Source organism: Vulpes lagopus, chromosome 2 (assembly GCF_018345385.1).
Source record: "Vulpes lagopus strain Blue_001 chromosome 2, ASM1834538v1, whole genome shotgun sequence".
Lineage (NCBI taxonomy): Eukaryota > Metazoa > Chordata > Mammalia > Carnivora > Canidae > Vulpes > Vulpes lagopus.
This window is the reverse complement of record NC_054825.1, coordinates 156490745-156510034: the sequence shown is the minus strand read 5'-3', so window position 1 is coordinate 156510034 and position 19290 is coordinate 156490745. Positions and strand designations below refer to the sequence as shown.

The 19290-nt window shown below is 56.9% G+C and overlaps 3 protein-coding genes across 5 annotated transcripts; 1 reads left to right on the top strand and 2 right to left on the bottom strand.

Annotated features, from left to right (window-relative positions):
• The first annotated feature begins 2159 nt into the window (after positions 1 to 2159).
• TRIM28 (tripartite motif containing 28) lies at positions 2160 to 8426 on the top strand. The gene is made up of 17 exons (XM_041742978.1): positions 2160 to 2801; positions 3143 to 3255; positions 3456 to 3588; positions 5172 to 5307; positions 5383 to 5499; positions 5579 to 5693; positions 5852 to 5998; positions 6098 to 6212; positions 6295 to 6401; positions 6499 to 6535; positions 6617 to 6662; positions 6744 to 6996; positions 7079 to 7398; positions 7479 to 7602; positions 7681 to 7767; positions 7844 to 7981; positions 8079 to 8426. The coding sequence occupies exons 1-17, from the start codon at positions 2462 to 2464 to the stop codon at positions 8253 to 8255; spliced, it is 2505 nt and encodes an 834-aa protein (XP_041598912.1). The 5' UTR covers positions 2160 to 2461; the 3' UTR covers positions 8256 to 8426.
• Positions 8427 to 9097: 671 nt separating this feature from the next.
• On the bottom strand, positions 9098 to 12490 carry CHMP2A (charged multivesicular body protein 2A). Of its 3 annotated transcripts, none has more exons than XM_041743052.1 (6): positions 11885 to 12490; positions 10875 to 11091; positions 9815 to 9994; positions 9604 to 9734; positions 9451 to 9512; positions 9098 to 9378 (listed from the first exon to the last, which is right to left on the bottom strand). In XM_041743052.1, the coding sequence occupies exons 2-6, from the start codon at positions 11040 to 11042 to the stop codon at positions 9113 to 9115; spliced, it is 807 nt and encodes a 268-aa protein (XP_041598986.1). In that variant the 5' UTR covers positions 11043 to 11091; positions 11885 to 12490; the 3' UTR covers positions 9098 to 9112. The 3 variants fall into 3 exon arrangements, with proteins under 3 accessions (XP_041598986.1, XP_041598987.1, XP_041598988.1); XM_041743053.1 differs by having other exon boundaries at positions 10875 to 11087; XM_041743054.1 differs by having other exon boundaries at positions 9121 to 9332; positions 11885 to 12234.
• A 149-nt stretch (positions 12491 to 12639) lies between these two features.
• On the bottom strand, positions 12640 to 15958 carry UBE2M (ubiquitin conjugating enzyme E2 M). Its single transcript, XM_041743056.1, has 6 exons — positions 15238 to 15958; positions 13949 to 14043; positions 13778 to 13816; positions 13564 to 13667; positions 13241 to 13304; positions 12640 to 13154 (listed from the first exon to the last, which is right to left on the bottom strand). Exons 1-6 carry the CDS (start codon positions 15344 to 15346, stop codon positions 13014 to 13016), a joined length of 552 nt encoding a protein of 183 aa, XP_041598990.1. The 5' UTR covers positions 15347 to 15958; the 3' UTR covers positions 12640 to 13013.
• Positions 15959 to 19290: the final 3332 nt, after the last annotated feature.

Sequence of the window (19290 nt, the reverse complement as noted above, 5' to 3'; positions counted from 1 at the left end):
TGTCGAAGCGAATGGTGGGTATTCGTCATTTCTAATGGCCGAGTTATATTCCATTGTATATATAGACAGCATCATCTTTATCCATCATCTGTCGAAGGACACTGAAGCTCATTTCACAGCTTGGCTATTGTGGACATTGCTGCTGTGAACGTTGGCAGAGGACACATCCTAACCTATCCCAGAGAAAGCTGTTCAGCAACCTGCAGGCCCCCTTCAGCTATCTCCTACTCCTCCCTACTTCACTGCTCTCTCAGTGCCTGGTAAGGACTTCTGCAGTTGTTTCTACCCAGAACGGTCCTTCCCACAGGTGTTTGGAGGTAGTCGCCTAGGTGAGTCCACTCTTACAGTCTTTACCATCACCTTCTTATTTGGACTGTTTGGCCCTGACACTCTGGTGTCTGCTCCAGAAGTCTGGGTAGGTATGGGTAGCTCCTATGCCCCCTTACCGGTGATTTTGGGTCACAGGGAGGGATGGGGGCGTGGGAAATGCTCAGCCAGTATCACTAATGGATGCCACACCTCACTCCGTGCGCCAGCCACCTTTCCTTCCCAATTCTCAGAGAAAGGCAGCAAAGATCTGAGGCCAGAGCCTTGGGGTAGCAGCATGGAGGGGGCGGGCCACTCAATGGGGGGGCGTGGCCCCGCGGACCCGGTGGGTGGGTAGGGGGCAGAGGCTCGTAATAGCTCAGCTAAGGGGCGGGGCGGGGCGGGGGCCGGATTTGGGGGCTGCGGCCAGGCTGGAACAAAGGCAGGCACAGAGACAAAGCCCCACAGCCCCCCAACTCCCTCCGGGAACAAAGGCCACACCCTGCCCAGTAGGGCCAGACGCGCCTCCACTGCCACCACGCGTGGGCGCCTTGCTCTGCCCATGGTTTTATGTTTGAACCCAGAGTCGCGGAGTAGGGTCCTGGGGCCAGACTTGCCAGCCAGCATGCTCTCTGCATCCTCTCAAAAGCTGACCGCCGCCCCCTCCCCGCCCCCTTTAGCCTTGTTCTGAGCTAGATTGAGATCTCAGCACCAGGAGCCCTGCAAAAGGGCTCAAGGGCCACTCCAAGGGCCAGCTGCGAGGCATCCATCCCTCCAGCTTTCTTCTTGCCTCAAACACGATCCCCTCCCAGACTGCTCCATCTCAAACAGGATCAAACAGGATCTTTCGGCCTCCACCGTAGGCCCTTTTTCCCAGCTCAGACCCAGCTTCTCTCCCTCCCGCACCCCCCAACACCCCCGACCCTGCCTAGCACCCAGGATTCTCGCCACAGACTGCTTCCTCCTCAGACAGGATTCCCACAAAAAGACCATGGTTCTCTCAAACAGGGTTCCTTCCCCCCCTCACAGGCCTCATTCTCCCCATCTGACAGAATTATCCCCAGACATTCTGCTTCCTCCCCCCCGACAGAAACTCCTCCGCCCCTCCACCCCCAGGCCCCCGCATAGATGCTGCCTCATTCTCTTACGGATCTTGCTTCCTCCCTCTAATAGGGTTTTCCCTACACAGACCCTGCTTCCTTCCTTAGAATTCCTCCACTGTTGCTGTTCATTCGGTTCGCCCACCTGGAAAAGCATCCAAGTCAGCGCAGCGGTTGCCTAAAAGATGGGAAGGGGGCGCTTGGGGGGCCAGGCGGGATTTCACAGGACTCTGCTCTGTAGCCCCTTGGAATCTGTTTGCTTTAGGCAGGTTTTAGTGCTTGCAAGCTAAACAATAAAGCGATTAAAACCCAAAAGTCAACCACTTGGCTTAGGAAGTGGGAAGGGGACTCTCGGCCTCTCTCTCTGAACGCAGCCTTTCTCCCCAGCACTGGCAGACGCCAAGACTGGAGACTTCTTTGGCCTTGGCCTAAGGGGCGGGGATTGAGGTGGCGGCCTGGACTGCCAAATCGCCGGCGCAGGACCGCGGTCAGGGGCTGGGACTAGAGGGGGAGCAAGCGCATGTAAAGGGGCGCGCGCCCCGCCCGCGTACAATGTTGCGGCGGTGATATCAATAGTTCCGCCCCTGCCGCACAGGCGGCGCCGAGGTGGTGGAGGCGGAGGTGGGAAGACCCGGCTCAGGCGCTTGCGTATTCGCGTCCTTGCTCGGGGCGGCCAGCCCGGGCCCCGCCCCCGGGCGCAAGACGCCCAGCGCGCTTGCGCGGCGGCGTCGGCGCCAGTTATTTCTGTCCCGCCCCCCAGCCGCGGCTCTTTCTGCGAGCGGGCGCGCGGGTGAGCGGTTGTTCGCGTGGCGTGTGGCGCTGTGTCTGGGCGGCCTCTAAAGAGGGATCGCGGTCGTCGTCGGCGGGAGGCTAGCGGGCGGCTGCTGGCCGGGCTTCGACAACGCCCCGCGCGCAGCGGGCAGTAGCCCAGGAGGCGCGTGGCGGCGCTCGGCCTCGCGGCGGCAGCGGCCCAGCCGTTGGCGGCGAGTGCGTCTGCGCCTGCGCGGCGGGCCCCGCGCCCCTCCTCCCCCCTGGGCGCCCCCGGCGGCGTGTGAATGGCGGCCTCGGCGGCGGCGGCCTCCGCGGCGGCGGCGGCAGCCGCCTCGGGCAGCCCGGGCCCGGGCGAGGGCTCGGCTGGCGGCGAAAAGCGCGCCGCCGCCTCGTCGGCCGCGGCCTCGGCCTCGGCTTCGGCCTCGGCGTCGTCGCCCGCGGGGGGCGGCGGCGAGGCGCTGGAGCTGCTGGAGCACTGCGGTGTGTGCCGGGAGCGCCTGCGCCCCGAGAGGGAGCCGCGCTTGCTGCCCTGCCTGCATTCGGCTTGCAGTGCCTGCCTCGGGCCCCCGGCGCCCGCCGCCGCCAACAGCTCGGGGGATGGCGGTGCAGCGGGTGACGGCGCCGGTGAGTACGGTCGGGCCGGGGCAGCCCATCCCCCCACCCCACAGGCTTTGATCCGCACTCGGCGTCGGGATTGGGGGTCTGTTCCCAGCGTGACGATGGCGGGGGATCGCCTGAGCGAGAGGATAGGGACGCGGATAGTAGTTGGCCTGGTCGAGTATGGGCAGCGGGTTCTGTCCTGGGCATGAGCTCATATGCTGCAAGTTCGATGAAAGAAGGGTTTGGTTTCTGCTCCCTAATGAGAGGATTTGGCCTTCTTTGGGATGAAGGTTGGGCTCAATGGGGGGATGGGTTACGACTTGGCTGTGAGCTCATAATCTCATTATTTTGTTTGTTTTTGGCAGTGGTCGACTGTCCTGTGTGCAAGCAGCAATGCTTCTCCAAAGACATTGTGGAGAATTACTTTATGCGTGACAGTGGCAGCAAGGCTGCCACAGACTCCCAGGATGCAAATCAGGTATGTCCTGCCCTAGCAACCCCTAGGAGGCCTCGATACATGTAATCAGTTCCAGATTTTATTCTTCTCATACTACAAGTGTTTCGGCAGACTGTATAGGTTAGGTGAAGGCAACACTTTGCTTAGGTTGTGTTATCTGGGGTGTAGACGTGGATCTATTTGGCGTTTTTGCCTCTTCTCACTCTGCTTTTGCCCATTAGTGCTGCACTAGCTGTGAGGATAATGCCCCTGCCACCAGCTACTGTGTGGAGTGCTCTGAGCCACTGTGTGAGACGTGTGTGGAAGCACACCAGCGGGTGAAGTACACCAAGGACCACACCGTACGCTCCACTGGTATGCAAGGCAGAGCAGAAAGCCTTGGTTATCTTGCATATGTTCTCAACTGTTTATGGTGCTGGTTACTGATGATGGATGGGTCCCAGGGAGCTTTATCAAGGTACCTCCGGAAGAGTCTGAGGGCAGAATTAAAAAAGGGGTTGCTGGGGCTCAGGCGTGTGGGTCTAGTGGGAGGGAAATGACCACAGAAGTGTGAGGGGGTGCACTGAGGGTTCAGGCAAGCTCATCAGGCGCCTCCCCCCCCCCCCCCCCCCCCCCCCGCAGCACACAGGGGATAAGCCCCAGTAGTGGAGGGGCTGGACTGGGGTTCCCTGGCAACTTGTTATGGTTCTGTAGGGGGAAACGAGACCTCTGAGCCACTGTGTTTAAGTTGCACAGGCCCTGAAGAGCATTGTGTAGAGTCTTAGAACTTTGGGTTATACATGTTCAGCTCAGGTAGGTATTAAGAGACTCCTGTAGACGCTGGTAGTGGCAAAGAAAAGGGCTTGGGATCTTTCTGAGTTTATCCTGTTTTTTTGTTCCAGAACACTCTGTGGGTCACCTTTTGGTAGTTACATTGTGGCTTCTCAGTCCTAGAGCAGAGCATTGGCAGGAAAATAAGAATGGAGGTGGTGGTTGTGGGGGCACGAGGAATCAGGAGCCAGGAGCGAAGAGCAGGGATTTGTAGGAGGTCCTGGCTTAAGGCAAAGGGCAGAGTACAGGAGGCGGCAGTATTAGAGGATCCATGGTCTGGCTGATTTGTATCTCAAAGTCGTGTGTTTTGGGCTGGGATGATACAGCCAGGTTGTAAATGGGATTGGGTAGGAAAGAGGAATAGATTGTCTCAAGCAGCTTTTTAATGATGGTGACAGGTTGGGGGTGAGGTAGTATATTGGTCTTTAGGTGGTATTACTCTAAGTACCAGGACTCTCCCCTCCGAAGAGGGGTTCTGACACCTTTGTGAGGGTTTTGGTCTGACAGTTCACCTCTTCTGAGAAGGCTTTGCAAGGCCTGGATCCTTTGTAGGTCTATGGGTTGTAAGCGGTTTGTGCATTTTTTTTTTTTTTTTTTACTCGAGAGGGTAGATCACCAAAGTATGGCTTCTAAGGAAGCTGTGCTTGAATAGTGTCTCTAGTTTCTGATTTGCTTTTGTCTACACCAGCAAGCAAACATTTTATGTGCTTGGATGGCACAGTAGCCACAGTGCCTTCCTCTGCTGGACAGAACCTACTGCGAGTGGAGGAGTGGAGCCAGTGGTGCTTTTCAAGGTGGAAGAGCTCTCCTGAGTATCCATTTGGGAAGGTTCTAGTAGAGGGAATAGTTAGAGGAAGGTCTCTGCCAAAGTCTTCAGATTTTGTTGTCAATATCAGTAGCTAGAAGGAGTGATTTTCTGGGTCAGGTTTGGGCTGAAGATTTTGAGAGGAAAGATTTAGGTTTACAGGCCTGTGCTTTACCCTGGCCACTGCTGCAGGGCTTTGAGTTTTCCCAGCAGACAGCCCAGGGTTGCAGGACAGGCAGGAAGCGAGGCCTCAAGTTCTGTCTTCTACTTGAGTTGGAGATGGCTGAGGATGAGCTTCAGCCTCATGGTTTCTCTTCTCCAGGGCCAGCCAAATCAAGGGACGGTGAGCGCACAGTGTACTGCAACGTGCACAAGCACGAGCCCCTTGTGCTGTTCTGTGAGAGCTGTGACACCCTCACCTGCCGGGACTGCCAGCTCAATGCCCACAAGGACCACCAGTGAGTACTGAGGATGCTGGTGGGTTTGTCTGTTAGCATGGTTCAGCACCCAGGCCCACTTCTGTCTGTCCTCAGATACCAGTTTCTGGAGGATGCAGTGAGGAATCAGCGCAAGCTCCTGGCCTCGCTGGTGAAGCGCCTTGGGGATAAGCATGCAACACTGCAGAAGAACACCAAGGAGGTTCGCAGCTCGTAAGTGTGGATGCCAGGGCCGTAGTTGGGCGTAGTCCTGGGGGATCACCTTCTTGACTTGGTTCACTCTGCCTCCCAGGATCCGCCAGGTGTCTGACGTACAGAAGCGTGTACAGGTAGATGTCAAGATGGCCATTTTGCAGATCATGAAGGAGCTGAACAAGCGGGGCCGTGTGCTGGTCAATGATGCTCAGGTATACCCTGTTTGAGGGGGGAGGGATTCTGGGTCCCATCTGCTGGCTGCTGACCCCATCTGTGGTAGTCGGATCTTGGGGACTGGCATTCTTTGCTGGCAGTTGATGCCATCTTTGGTGTCTTCTTTCCTTGATTTCTTTGTTTTGTCTACCTGTAGAAGGTGACTGAGGGGCAGCAGGAGCGCCTGGAACGACAACACTGGACCATGACCAAGATCCAGAAGCACCAGGAACACATCCTGCGCTTTGCCTCTTGGGCTCTGGAGAGTGACAACAATACGGCCTTGCTGCTCTCCAAGAAGCTGGTGTGTGCTGGTGGGCACCCAGTGGTGGGTTCCAGGCAGGTGCCACTCAGTACCCTGCAGCCTTGTTTGCTGTGTGTTCATGCACTGCTCTATCTCCAGATCTACTTCCAACTGCATCGGGCCCTCAAGATGATTGTGGACCCTGTAGAGCCACATGGCGAGATGAAATTTCAATGGGACCTTAATGCCTGGACCAAGAGTGCAGAGGCTTTTGGTTTGTCCTTTTCTTTATCCTGCTGAATATTGCTATTGCTCCAGGCACTGGGTCTTAAGCTGATTTTATCTCATTTTTGCAGGCAAGATTGTGGCAGAGCGTCCTGGCACCAACTCAACAGGCCCTACGTCCATGGCCCCTCCTCGGGCTCCAGGGCCCTTGAGCAAGCAGGGCTCTGGCAGTAGCCAGGTGAGCAGGGGAGGGGGGGAATCATGGGCTGGGGAGGGTGGGGGCATGGGGTCCTATGGGACACCTGCCCACTGAGGTCCACCTGCTTTACCCACAGCCCATGGAGGTACAGGAAGGCTATGGCTTTGGCTCAGGTAAGTACCTTGTAGGTGGGAGAGCTTCAGTGCTCTAGGTCTGTCCCTAACCTACTATCTCTTTCTGTATTTTCTGAGCAGACGATCCTTATTCGAGTGCAGAGCCCCATGTGTCAGGTGTAAAGCGGTGAGTTTGGCTATCCTTTTGTGGAGCCAGATGGGCAAAGGGATGGGTGTCCTAACACCACGCTGTCCCCTGTACCCACAGGTCCCGCTCAGGTGAGGGCGAGGTGAGTGGCCTCATGCGCAAGGTGCCACGGGTGAGCCTCGAGCGCCTAGACCTGGATCTCACGGCTGATAGCCAGCCACCAGTTTTCAAGGTCTTCCCAGGCAGCACCACTGAGGATTACAATCTCATTGTTATTGAGCGTGGTGCTGCAGCTGCTGCTGCTGGACAGCCTGGATCTGCTCCACCCGGGGCCCCTGGGGCCCCACCACTACCTGGCATGGCCATAGTCAAGGTGAGCCTGTCTCAAGTGACTGTGAGTAGGAAATGAGCACCCAGGTCTGCACCCTGTTTAACAGACTATTACATCCTTGTAGGAGGAAGAGACAGAAGCTGCCATTGGAGCTCCGCCTGTTGCCACGGAGGGTCCTGAGACCAAGCCTGTGCTGATGGCTCTGGCGGAGGGCCCTGGTGCCGAGGGCCCCCGCCTGGCCTCACCCAGTGGCAGCACCAGTTCAGGTCTAGAAGTAGTGGCTCCAGAGGGCACTTCAGCCCCAGCTGGTGGTCCAGGTGCCCTGGATGACAGTGCCACCATCTGCCGTGTCTGCCAGAAGCCAGGAGATCTAGTCATGTGCAACCAGTGCGAGTTCTGCTTCCACCTGGACTGCCACCTGCCTGCCCTGCAGGATGTCCCAGGGTGCGAGGCTTGTGTGGGGTCTGTGCAGGGTGGAGGGCTGGGCCAGGTTCTTTGCAGCTCCTCATTCTCCTTCCATCCAGGGAGGAGTGGAGTTGCTCTCTCTGCCATGTACTACCCGATCTGAAAGAGGAAGATGGCAGCCTGAGCCTGGACAGTGGTGATAGCACCGGTGTGGTGGCCAAGCTCTCACCAGCTAACCAGCAGGTGAGGGTGGGGGCCTATTCCCTTAGGAGTAGCTCAATAGTCCTACCCCCATGACTCTGTTCTCTGTCTTGTCCATAGAAGTGTGAGCGTGTCTTGCTGGCCCTATTCTGTCATGAGCCCTGCCGACCTTTGCACCAGCTGGCTACTGACTCTACTTTCTCCCTGGTGAGTCTTAGGACTTAGAGAGGGTAGGGGAAGGGACTGCCAGGCCTCACTTTCAGCCTGTGGGGTCTGTCTGCAGGATCAGCCTGGTGGCACCCTGGACCTGACCCTGATCCGTGCCCGTCTCCAGGAGAAGTTGTCACCCCCATATAGTTCCCCCCAGGAGTTTGCCCAGGATGTGGGCCGCATGTTTAAGCAGTTCAACAAGCTGACAGAGGTGAGCTTGGGGAGAATAGGGTTGGGAGGGGGGTAGGGTTAGGGGAGATGGGAGGAGGGAGAGCTAGGATCCATCCACTGCAATCTGCCCGGCTCAGGACAAGGCAGACGTGCAGTCCATCATCGGCCTGCAGCGCTTCTTCGAGACTCGCATGAACGAGGCCTTTGGTGACACCAAGTTCTCAGCTGTGCTGGTGGAGCCCCCCCCCCTGAGCCTGCCTGGTGCTGGCCTGAGTGCCCAGGAACTATCCAGTGGTCCTGGTGATGGCCCCTGAATCTGTGGCCTCTCAGGCCAACCCGGCCTGGCTCTGTTCTCTGTCCTGTCAAATTCCCTTCCCCCTACCTCCCCCTCTGGTGGCCTGGCTCCTACTTCTTGGTGGCCCCATCCCCCATCCCCTCACAATATGGTTTTTACTTATGTGGATTTAATAAAAACTTCACCAGTTCCTCAGGCCTTTGGTGGTGGGGGGAGTGGTCCTAGGGCTTGGTCTCTGCAATTGCCTCACCATGCCCTGGTAGATGGAGTAGGTGTGGGGCACTCCTGAACCATTGAGCCATTTTGGTGTCCAGGGAGTAGGGAAGAGCATTCCCCTTGGGCCCTTCCAGTGTCTTGGGTAGGTGGGAGGGTTGCATGGTACACGTGCTGTAGGCTTTTGGGTGCCCCTGTAGGTGGTAATGGGCAGGCAGGGTGTAGCCCCAAATACACAGCTGCATGGTGGTCATTCTTTCTGAGTACTTCCTGGACTTGGGTGTAACCATTTCTCATCAGATGGCACCACAGTGTGGGTGGGCTGAAGATTCCTGGCAGATGAGCCCAGATTTCAGGGTATCTGGGAACCCGACTGTTTTGGAGGTGATAGGCACTGATAGGCCAAGGCACTGGAGGCTTTGGGAGGGGTATGGAAGCAGAGCTCACAGATATGACCTTCAGCTCCCAAACCCTGAACATTGTGGAGACGACCTGTCAATTCCTGCCACAAACTGGGAGGCAATCCAGCCTACCTTTTCTTATATCCCAACAACTCTGGTACTTGGCCTTTGGCCACGTGTCAACTGCCCCTTTACCAAACCCTGTATGTGACCTCTGCCAAGGGACCCCCAGCCTGGCCCAAGTCCGGTCAGTCACACAGGCCTAGGAACTAGTGTCCAATCTTTTATTACAGAAGTAGTACAGCAAAACTGGGCATCCATTGCCCACCTCCCACTCATGGTAGTATAGGGTGATTAGTCCCTCCGCAGATTCTTGAGCCGCTCCTCCAGGTCTGCGTCGGCATCTACTAGGGCTGAGGCTGCAGCCTCTGCTTTCTTCCCACTGGCAGCCACACTGAGTGAGCCTCCGGTGGAGGGGAGGTCTACAGAGAGTGGGGGTTAGGAGAGCTCCTGTAGAAAGGAATAATGCTGTGGGGGAGGGGGTCAGGGGTTTTGTCTGGACTGTTGGGTGGGGCAGGGCCCAAAATTGGGCACACTCACTTGACAGCTCGTCTGTCAGGCTCAATCCCAGCTCATCCAGGACCTGGGATACAACAGCATCACTTGGGAAGAGAGAAGACGTTTATGAGGGCCTGGTTATGTTTGAGGACCCCGCATCCATCCCCACCCTTCCCACACCTGGTGTCCCCTAACCTCTCCTCTTCATCTTCCTCATCACCCATGGCATCATCAATGGCATCATTCATCATTTCCTCCTTCATGTCCATGATCTCGGCCTGCCGCTCAAATTCCATCATTATCTTCTGGATCTGAGGCAACTTTAGCTGGAAGTGAGGTGGGGGGAGGGTTAGTTGGGGATTAGTTGTGGGGGGTGGGGTAGGGGGGATGCTTGGGAGAGGCGCACCTGTCTGTTCATGGTGCCCATGGCTTTGGTGACCCCCTTCATAGCTTGTGCCATTGAGTTGTTGGACTTCAGTGTCTGGATCTTCAGGGACACCGCCTGGATGTTGGCCCGCATCAACACAAATTTACGCACATAACGCCGAGTGCGCACCAGATCTTTTGCCATGATACGCACAGCGTCCTGAGGAGTGCACAAAGGTGGCAGGGATGGACCAAGGAAGATGCTTTCAGATATTACATGTGGCTTAACCCAGTGTTCACTGGCCCCTCCCTCCTCCCAACCTCATCCTCATGCCTCTTGGGTCACGACTCCACAGGCTCCTCTGTACTCTGACCTCTCTAACCCATAGGTGCTGGAAGGAAGGCTGTGCTCACTCCACATAGGGACCCTTTTCCCTCCATATCTAGGGTCACTCTCTTAAAATGCCTATTTCTGAATTTCTATCCTGGCTGAAGAGTGCCTCTCTCTCTGTCTCACAAAGGCTCACACCTCAAGCTCTACCCCAAATGAATCGATCCATCGCTCAGCTTTTGACTTCCCAAATGCTTGCCTTGCCTTGCCTATTCCAGGAAATGGAACCTCTTCAACCTAGCTGCTCAGGTTCAAACTGTCATAGGTTCTGCTCCCTACTGGTTCAGGCTATCCCCATTCTTTTACTGACGTTCAGGTCACAGTGTCTTCTGGGCTACATCTCTCTTGCATTAAAATTAAACCCTTTGACTCACTTCCCACTGTGGCCCAGGATTTCAACTTGTGTGGCCTACCATCTACTCTGAATTCATCTATAACTCCCTTATGGAACATGTGGTTCCTCATCTGTTTGACACACTGGTAGTTTGGATCTTCACAGGCTCACTCCTCATTACTTAAGGTTTGTGGCTCTGGCATCCCCTCCTGGGAAGAGCCTTTCTGGACCCCCCAAAATAGGGAAGCCCCACACTTGCCCTTAATTTCTCTCAAGGCACCTGTTGGTGTCCTGTCATACTCTATAGTTATAGCAGTACTTGACCCAACTATAGCCCCTGATCCTGTGTCCCAACCCGTGCCCAGCTGAGCTCACCATCTGGCCCTGCTTGGCCATCTTCTTGATGTCTGCGATGATTTTCTTCTCCTGGGTCTCTAGCTTCTGTCGTTCACGGTCCAACTCTCGCATGGCACGGTTCAGGGCCCGCTGGTTCTGCCTCAGCAGCTCCTCCGGTGTCTTCCGGCGCCCAAACAACAGGTCCATGATAGCAGTAGCCCACTAATGGGCCTGTGACCAGTGGTGTGAAGCCTAGCTGTGAAATGGTATGGGGCCCAGAAAAAGCAGAAGCAGAGCCAGGGTCACAATGTATATTGGCAGGGTGGTGCAAAATGTGAAGGGGTTAAGCAGGAAGAGGAAACCTTAATAGAAGGCTAAAACGCAGCCAGGAACACTGAAATTATTCCACAGAAGTGGGGGCAGCAAGATTTGAAAGTCATCCACAACATACCCACCCCATCCCTTCATCATAGAGCCCCCAAGGAAGTTCAAGGCTTCAGCCTGCCTCTCCAGCCCAGAGGCCTTGGAGTCTGACAGGCTCAGAATGGAGGTGGATGTGTGAGGGTGCACTGGGGTATTTGGGACCCTGAGCGCCAAGGACGGAAATTGTGGGGGCCCTATGGCAGGTGCAAGGCAGGTGGACAACCTGAGTACCAAGAACAAAGTGGATATAGGGGTTCTGAAGCTTCAGAACGTATGAATGCCATTCGGATTTGGGGGTCCCTGAGTGGGGAGGGAACCTGGGTACGAATAATATGGTTGCAGGGCGTCTGGGCACCCAGTACACTAAGGACATGATAGACGCTAGGGAGTTCTGTAGATCTGGAAGAGTCTGGGGTCCAGGAACGGGATGGTGGGTGTTGGGGCGCCTGGTTCACCCAGGACAAAACCTGGAGGGTGTTGGGAGGCCCGCGCCCAGAGAGCAAAGTGGCTAGATGAGGCCAGGGTCTCGGGGATGGGCGAGGCAGTCGACATCCCGGCGAAGAAGCCCTCGTCTGCCGTCGCCCACGCACCCACCCGGGACCCGCGGCCCGGCAGGGGCCACTCACCGTAGCTGGGACGGGAACCCGCTTCCGCTTCCGGGTTACGCTCCTCTCTACTTGGATCCTCGGGCGCGCCCACCAACGATAGCCCCTCGGTTCTTTCTGCCGCCGCCGTTTCCGGAAGAAGTGGTCTGACGTCACACGCTCCACCGGCACCCGGAGCGATGGGCGGGGACAAGAGCGCGCGTGCGCACGCCTCCTGGAGCAGGCACGCATCCAGGCGCATGCGCGCCAGCTTCCGTCTCTCCAGAGCCTGCTTGACGGTGTTCCATAGGTTCCAGGACGAGCCAGGCCTGGGATCCTAGACCTCGTTGGGTTGGTGCATCTTTGGGCACCTTCCACCCAGCCACCCCATCCCGCCACCGCACCCACCAGAGGGCCCAGCCCATCCGACGGACCATGGCATTTCCGTTTCTGGATCTCAGGCACCTGGTGACACCAGGGAGGGTTCCTTGGTGGGCCCAACCATGGCACAAGGGGGCAGAACTGGAGGTGGCATGGACTTTCCTTTATATTGGTTTACCAAGCAGGAAGCAAGTGGTTACTGGATCCTGCCCCTCATTGGTCCCAGACTGGGATTCATCCCACCCAGCCTGAGGCTGAGGTATTCTTGCCCCCTTTTACCCCCAAGGCTGCTCCAGGAACTGGGTAGCCTGCTGAGGGGTGTCCTAGTGCCACCTGTGACCACATATTTCCCACCACTCTTGCTGGTGTATATGACCTGCCCCTCCCAATCCCACAGAAGTAAGAGGCAGAAGCCATGCAGTAACATTCCCCTTTAATAGCCTGGTGGGACCTCCAGTGGTGGAGGGGTAGGGTGCCCGAGCCCCAGCCACCCAGTCCCCTTGGCCACCCACCCCAGAGCCCAGAGTGGGGGGCTGGACAGCACCCAGCTGGGGGCTAGACAAGCCAATTCATTTCCCATTGCTGAGTGGGTCGGAGGCAGTGCCGACCTTAATCACATGGTGGTTTAAAAAAAAAATAATAACTAGGAGCGGGTGGCAGGGAGGGGAGGCAAGGTCAGGGCATGGGATTCCCCCACCGGCCACCCATGCCCCCCACCTGTGGCCCCCAATAAATATTTGCAGGGGACGCCGGGGCTGGTGGCCCTGGCAGGGGTGGGTGTACGCAAACCCTATTTCAGGCAGCGCTCGAAGTAGGTGGAGCCGATATAGCCACCCCGCATGGAGCGCTGCACATTCTGCTCAAACAGCCGCCGGTTGTTCTGCAGGACCTCGGCGGCCTCCTTGTTCAGTGGGTCTTCGGGGTTGGGCTCCTGTGGCCGGTATAGGTGGAGGTCAACAGGCCCTTAAAGCAGAAAGGGCCAACCTTCCCCAGCCTTCCCCACCTACCCCTACTCACCAAGAAGAGATACTGCAGGCCATAAATTATGGAGTTTATCGTAAGGACTGGCTTCCAGTCCTCTCTGTGGAGGGAGAATCAAGGTCAGGGGCTGGTGAGTGGATGGCCAACACAGAGCCTGCTGGGACTGAACAAGTCAGCTCCAGGGCACGGGACAGTGCAGATGTGAGAGGCTAGGAGGAGGGCGCACAGCAGGACAGGCCAGGGAGAAAGCTAAGGTCAAGACTTGAGAAAGAAAACATGGAGATGAAGAGAGAGGACCACAGACCACAATAGGGAAGGAAGGGACAGAGACTTGTGCAATCCAAAGTCACAGCCCTCACCTGAGGATGTTGAGGCAGACATTGCCCTCGAGGTCAATGTTGGGGTGATAGACCATCGTCTCACACTTCACCTTGGGGGGGTCATGTGGGTAACCCTGGCCCACCTGGCTCCAAGAAGGGAGAGAAGATAGAAAAGTGCCCCAGCAGTGCCTGGCTGGGGCCTCAGCTGTTGCCTCCTCAGCCACGGAGGTATCCCTGCCCACCTGGGACTCACCTTAAAACTGAATACAAACTTCCCACTCTTGTAGAAGCCCTGCGAAGAGAAAGAAGAAAGTGTTAGGACATCATCCTACAGTGCCTGGCAGGTAAACTAAGTCTCCCAACTCAAAGTGCTCTCCCAGCCCCCTTGGCCCATGCCTCGGAGTCCAACTAAGTGTACCCTTACCTCATCAGGACAGATAACCAGCTTGAAGTTGAGGAGATCGTCTGGATCTGAGAAGCTGATGTCACACGTCTTGGGCAGGTTTAGCTCGTTTATGTCTGGGTTTGCATAGTAAAGAAGGGGAACGATGAGAGGGAAAGGGAGATGGAAAGACAAGGGCATTCAGAGGTGCAGGTGCCAGGAGAGCACCCATGGCCTCCTCCAGGACCCTCAGGGCTCTGTCCTGGGCTGTGCCCCACACCCCCAACCCTCTCCCTACTCTTTCTGCTTTCTAGTCTCCAGGCAGGCTCTTCTAGATCCACAGCACACCTCAAACATGAATTGTAAACTGTGGTTATGCTCTAGCTCCCGGCCCAGGATAAGTTCCAACTCTTCCGAATCCACAGCCTAAAGTCTCAGCGTCCAACAGCTGCGTACCCAACCCCCCAGCCCCCATATACTCCCACCCCTGTGTGGCCCCCCCAAAAGCCTACAACTCCCCCAAACACCAGGATCCCCAGCCATGACCTCCATTTTCTAGTAGACACTGCTGGTCCCCACCTGACCACCCAAATCCAAGGACCCTGCCCCTAATCAATGCCGGCCCCACCATCCCTCCTCTCCTATGCTTGTCATCTTAAATTCAGGTACCCATCCAACCCTCAGACATGTGAATTCCCATTCCTGTACCCCCTCTAAACACTGCCTCTAAGATTCCCAGCACCCAGCATGTTAGTCTAAATTAACCCTACCCCCATCTCCAGTCCCCAGCACACACTGTTCTTCCCTCCTCCACATGTCACCCCAAACCCCAAATTGCCATGTGACCCCCCCCAGACCCACAAATCGCAGTGCCCATAACTTACTTCACTCCATCTCACTCTGATTCCCAATGACCCCAATATACTTCACTAAATCCCCTCCTACTCCTATCTCCAATCCTTGGCCCCCACTATCCAATCTCCTCTGCCTATCACCCATGTTCTCATACTCTGTGGAGTCCCCAGCTTCCTACTCGCCTTCCATTGCCTGACTCTCTGATTCTTGGTCCCCAATGCAAGATGCCTGGCTTTCCGAGTCTTGTAAGTGCCCCACATTCGGCCCCCCATCTCTGACCCCTCGGTGACTGCATTACTCACCCCTGATCCCCCATCACACCGAAACCCAGGCCCTAACCTCCGACCTCCACATTTGCGGCCACATCTCTGACATCTCTGACCCCCCGGTGACTGCATTAACTCACTCCAGACTCCTACATCACCCCATCCCAGCCGCTGACTTCCGACCCCCACCCCCATCCCCCGACCCCCTACCCTTCTGGATCCGCAGCTGCGCAGCCGACGCCTTCTTGCTGCTGCCCTTGGTGCCGCCCGCCGACTCCTCCTCCTTCTTCTGCTGCTTCAGCGAGAACAGCTTGATCATCCTGCCGCCGCCGCCGCTGCCGCCGCTGCGGGGCCCGGGACCCCGGCCACCCGGCCCCCTGCCGCCGCCTGCGCCGCCTCCGCCACTCGAACCCGCCTTCGCGGCCTCCTCCGCTGCTGCTGCCGCCCGCCCGGCCTGCCGCGCCGCTCCGCGCCCACCGCGCGGCCCGCGTCGGCTCCCGTAGTCCGGCTCTGGCCTGGCCCGGCGCCTCGGGCTCGCTCGGCGGCGCTCGGGCCGACTCGGCTATTCTCGGGCCCGCTCGGCCCCGCCCCCACCCAGCCGCTTCCTCCTCCCCCTCGCCAGCTTAGGTCCCCTCAGGCCCAGCTGCGGCCGCGCCGCTTGTCTGTTCACTTGCTCCCACCGCGAGGGGCTGCGGCTCGAGGGGAAGGAGGAGGCGGCGGCCGCGGTGGCGGCTGCCGTGTACTAGAAGAGGCTCGGCTTCCGCGGCAGCAGCGGCTTCGGCGCAGAGGTCCGCAACGGCCTCGGGCGCCCCACCGCTTCGGATATTTCCGCCGCTTGCACTCTTCGGCTCTTCTCGCCCGGCCTGCGCTATGCGCCTGCGCAGAAGCAGCAGCCGCCGCGGCCGCCGCGGCCGCCGCCGCTGCCGCCGCCGCCGCCACGGCCGCCGCCACCCCCGCCCCGCGTTGCTCAGCAATAGGTCTTAATATTCGGACTTTTTCGGCTGGACTCGGGTATTTCCGTTTGTGCCGCCTGTCCCGCGGTCATTTCCGGGGACGCTCGCGGGTCCAGTCAATGGCGGTGCCACCGCCATCTTTAAGTAGGGCAGTTGATGGTCACTTCGTAGGCAGCCCACCCTTGCAGATTGTGGTGGGGGTGGGTCACATGAGGTCCTTGCCCCTGGAGGTCACAGAGGCAAGGTGATTACGGCAGGCCAGAGCCCGGAGAGGCCATAGCCTTTACTCAGAGTGCGGGGTCGAGCAACCTCGATGTCCCATCGCAAACGCAAACGCAGCTGGCTCGCGGAGATTCTGGATGAGGTAAACTAGTAAATAAAACGTGTATTGTGTTAGAGAGTGGTAAGCACTTTGGGAGATTACATGGGTGGACACTAGATGGGACGTGGGGCGGGGACCCTCTCGGAGCAGGTCCCGAGACCCAGCGGACACGCTTTGCGATCTTCCGCTGTGTGGCCAGCCTCCACAAAGATCGCACACAGCTCAGCGTGCCTCGGAGGGCGGGAGGACGCGGCGTGGGGCGGTTATATGACGTCCGGCTGTCGCCATGGAAACGGTCGGGCGGGTGAGCAGCGCGGCACCGCACTTAGTGGGTGGGTGCGGCGGGTGCTCAGTCTCTCAGCACCTCTGCGACCCAGTGCGGCTCCCGCTGTACGTCCCCGTCTGTCTCTGAGGCCACCTGCCGTCATCACCTGGAGCGTTGTGGAACAAGTACTTTTGGCGGTCCGGTTGGGCCGGCGCTGGGGCTGGGCAGGGGTGCTCACGGGGTCCTCTCAGCCGTCGACCTCTGCCCAGGCTCGCAGTCCTCCCCTCGGGGGAGTGGCCGTTCCATGCCCTGCGCCTCCTCAGACCCGACCTGGCGTCCATCTCGACTTAAGGGAGTCACCTCCACCTTTTCGGATCTTGGGCTGGCCCCAGCCTCCTTAGAGGCCCTACCCTGTGGGTCTTCGGGTACCACTGAGGTCCCTGGGCTCCACGGACTGATCGCAGCCATGTCTCTGCAACTGCTCCCTCTTTAGGCCCTTCCATTCACAATGCCACCATCTCCGACACCCCTTTCATTCTTCTGGTTGTCCTGTTATTCTAGCCTCGCATTTCCAGCATCCTTTCTTGATTCCTTTGAGAGTTAAGTGCTAGAGAGGTCCCAGGATGAGAACTGGGACTCAGAAGCATCAAACAGCTCAAGTTTGGGGTTGACATTGCAGCCATCTCAGCGTTCTTTCGGTTCAGACATGGCTGGTCATGGGACTCAGATGGTCCTTCCAGATTCAGTCTTCCTCTTCCTTTATCCCTTCCTCTCTCTTCTTCTCAGCCACCCTGATTTTCCTATCTATGTTATATTTATTGGGCCACTGCCAAGTTAGGGTTGATGACCATATTCTGTTTCCGGCCAAAGTCTTGGGGGTGTTGCCTGTTGGTCAGTCTAAACTATGTGTCATTTACCTCAGGCCAATTTCTGAGGCCCATCAGATGATGGGGTTTTGGTTCCCTGGAGAGTTGATGGTGCACTAGCCAGAGCTAGACTCGTGTGGTCTAGGAACTCAGGGCTTTCCCATGGTCCAGGGAGGAGGGAATGACTGAGTTGAGGCAGAGGGGTGGGTTGGAAGTGGTACACCTGTGTTTTTGTTACTCTCATGGCAGAGGGGCACAGGTAGTTTGGGTGGCAAGGGTGCCTGTACCCCTTGGGCCTGCATCCTCTTGGTAGGCAGCATAGGGCTCAGCTTATCAAAGGTCCCGAAGGAAGCTGGGGCTGGCACTTGGAGGGATTGGGCAGCATATCACAGGTGAAGAGTGAGGGTGTAAGTGCACTTGGGACCTGTGACTGGGAAGCTAGGGTCTCTCTTGGAAAGGAGGGACCAGGAGTGGGAAGGGATGCTGAGTGCTATGGGCCTCCAGGCTGGAGATGGGTGGCTGGGATCAAAGCAGTGCTGGGGGATGAAGGGAATTGGACAGATTTGGGAAGCTTGGGGTTAGAATAACTGGGTGGATGTGGCACAGGGAGGCTGTGCTTGGAGCAAACAGTATGGGCTCATGATCCAGGGACAGGTTGGCTGGGCACTGTTGTAGCTTCCTCAGATGACCAGTGCCTTAGGGGTTCCTCTCCTGGCTTCCTCCAGTGGCTCTGAGTGAGGCCAAATGGTTATTCTCTCCAAGCCCTCAGCCCTGCTGATACTATGGTAGTACTTGAGTTCATAACCCCCAAGCCTGGCTTGCAGGTATGTCCCTAGCCAATTGCAGAAATGGCCTTTTGTGGGAGGCTGTCACATCACTCTTCATGTTTCTTTCTTAGAAGACTGGTTTAGCAGGTGGGTCTGTGGACTTCTTAGGACTTGGGACATGGGGCCTTGGCCTCATGTCTCTAAGCCCTTCATGTGTGTTCTAATTTTTCCTGTGTATAATTTCAAGTTCTTAGTCATATGTGTGCAGATTTCTCTCCATGTTTTTCAAACATCATGATGATCAAAAACATGAAAGTGAACTTTCTTGTTTGGTTTCTGAGTATAAAATTCACACAGGTATTGAAAAGAATCCATGTTACAGGATTTATAAAGTTCTGGGAATACTCCTTAACCTCATAATACTAGCTACCTCACTGTTTGTGTGCCCTTCTTAATCTGACTCCTAGCCTCCACCTAGGGATCCAGTGACTGTGTTCCTCCCCTTTGATTAGTATATCCCAGATCAGAGTCTTCAGAGTTCGTTTTGTGGTTGGAGAGGACAGGAAGTGTTGGCATAGGGCCCAGGGGACAACCCCCCAACTCCGACTGTGTCACATGGGGAGCTGTTCTTTGCCAGATGTGGTAGATGCCAGAGTGTCCCTGGTCCTGGCTGGGTTAGGCCAGGGGGGAGGTAGAAAGATGGGTGGAGTAGGGGAGGGAAGGAAGCAGGGAACACATCTCTGGGATGGCCATTGGCTGATGGCCATCTCTGGCCAAGGCTGGCTTGTCTTCTTTCCCTGATTTTAGGATCTCAGTCTTGTAGCAAAGTCCAGCCATATCCCTGGAAGAAGCTTGGACACATGAGGCTCAAAGGATTGTTCTTAGAACCCCTTAGGCCAAAGGCAGGCTAACATCTGTCCAGAGTGGGGTTTAGGTCCCAAGCCAAATCCTGATGCATGAAGGTCTTTTCTTTGGCACTGCTTTTCATCCCGCTTTCGGCAGCCAGTGTACCCACTAGTTGGAGGTGTAGGGGGCACTAGGCCAAGGGCCTGGACAATCGGATGGAAGGGGAAGATAACTAGGGCCAAGT

Coding starts and splice junctions, on each gene's coding strand:
- TRIM28 (XM_041742978.1), top strand. CDS start 2,462: ATGGCGGCCTCGGCGGCGGCGGCCTCCGCGGCGGCGGCGGCAGCCGCC. Junction 3,589..5,171: donor CCACACCGTACGCTCCACTG/GTATGCAAGGCA, acceptor TCTCTTCTCCAG/GGCCAGCCAAATCAAGGGAC. Junction 6,997..7,078: donor CTGGCATGGCCATAGTCAAG/GTGAGCCTGTCT, acceptor ACATCCTTGTAG/GAGGAAGAGACAGAAGCTGC.
- CHMP2A (XM_041743052.1), bottom strand. CDS start 11,042: ATGGACCTGTTGTTTGGGCGCCGGAAGACACCGGAGGAGCTGCTGAGG. Junction 9,995..10,874: donor TGGCCAAGCAGGGCCAGATG/GTGAGCTCAGCT, acceptor TGCACTCCTCAG/GACGCTGTGCGTATCATGGC. Junction 9,513..9,603: donor GAGGAAGATGAAGAGGAGAG/GTTAGGGGACAC, acceptor TCTCTTCCCAAG/TGATGCTGTTGTATCCCAGG.
- UBE2M (XM_041743056.1), bottom strand. CDS start 15,346: ATGATCAAGCTGTTCTCGCTGAAGCAGCAGAAGAAGGAGGAGGAGTCG. Junction 14,044..15,237: donor GCAGCTGCGGATCCAGAAGG/GTAGGGGGTCGG, acceptor ATGCAAACCCAG/ACATAAACGAGCTAAACCTG. Junction 13,155..13,240: donor GCCTGCAGTATCTCTTCTTG/GTGAGTAGGGGT, acceptor TACCGGCCACAG/GAGCCCAACCCCGAAGACCC.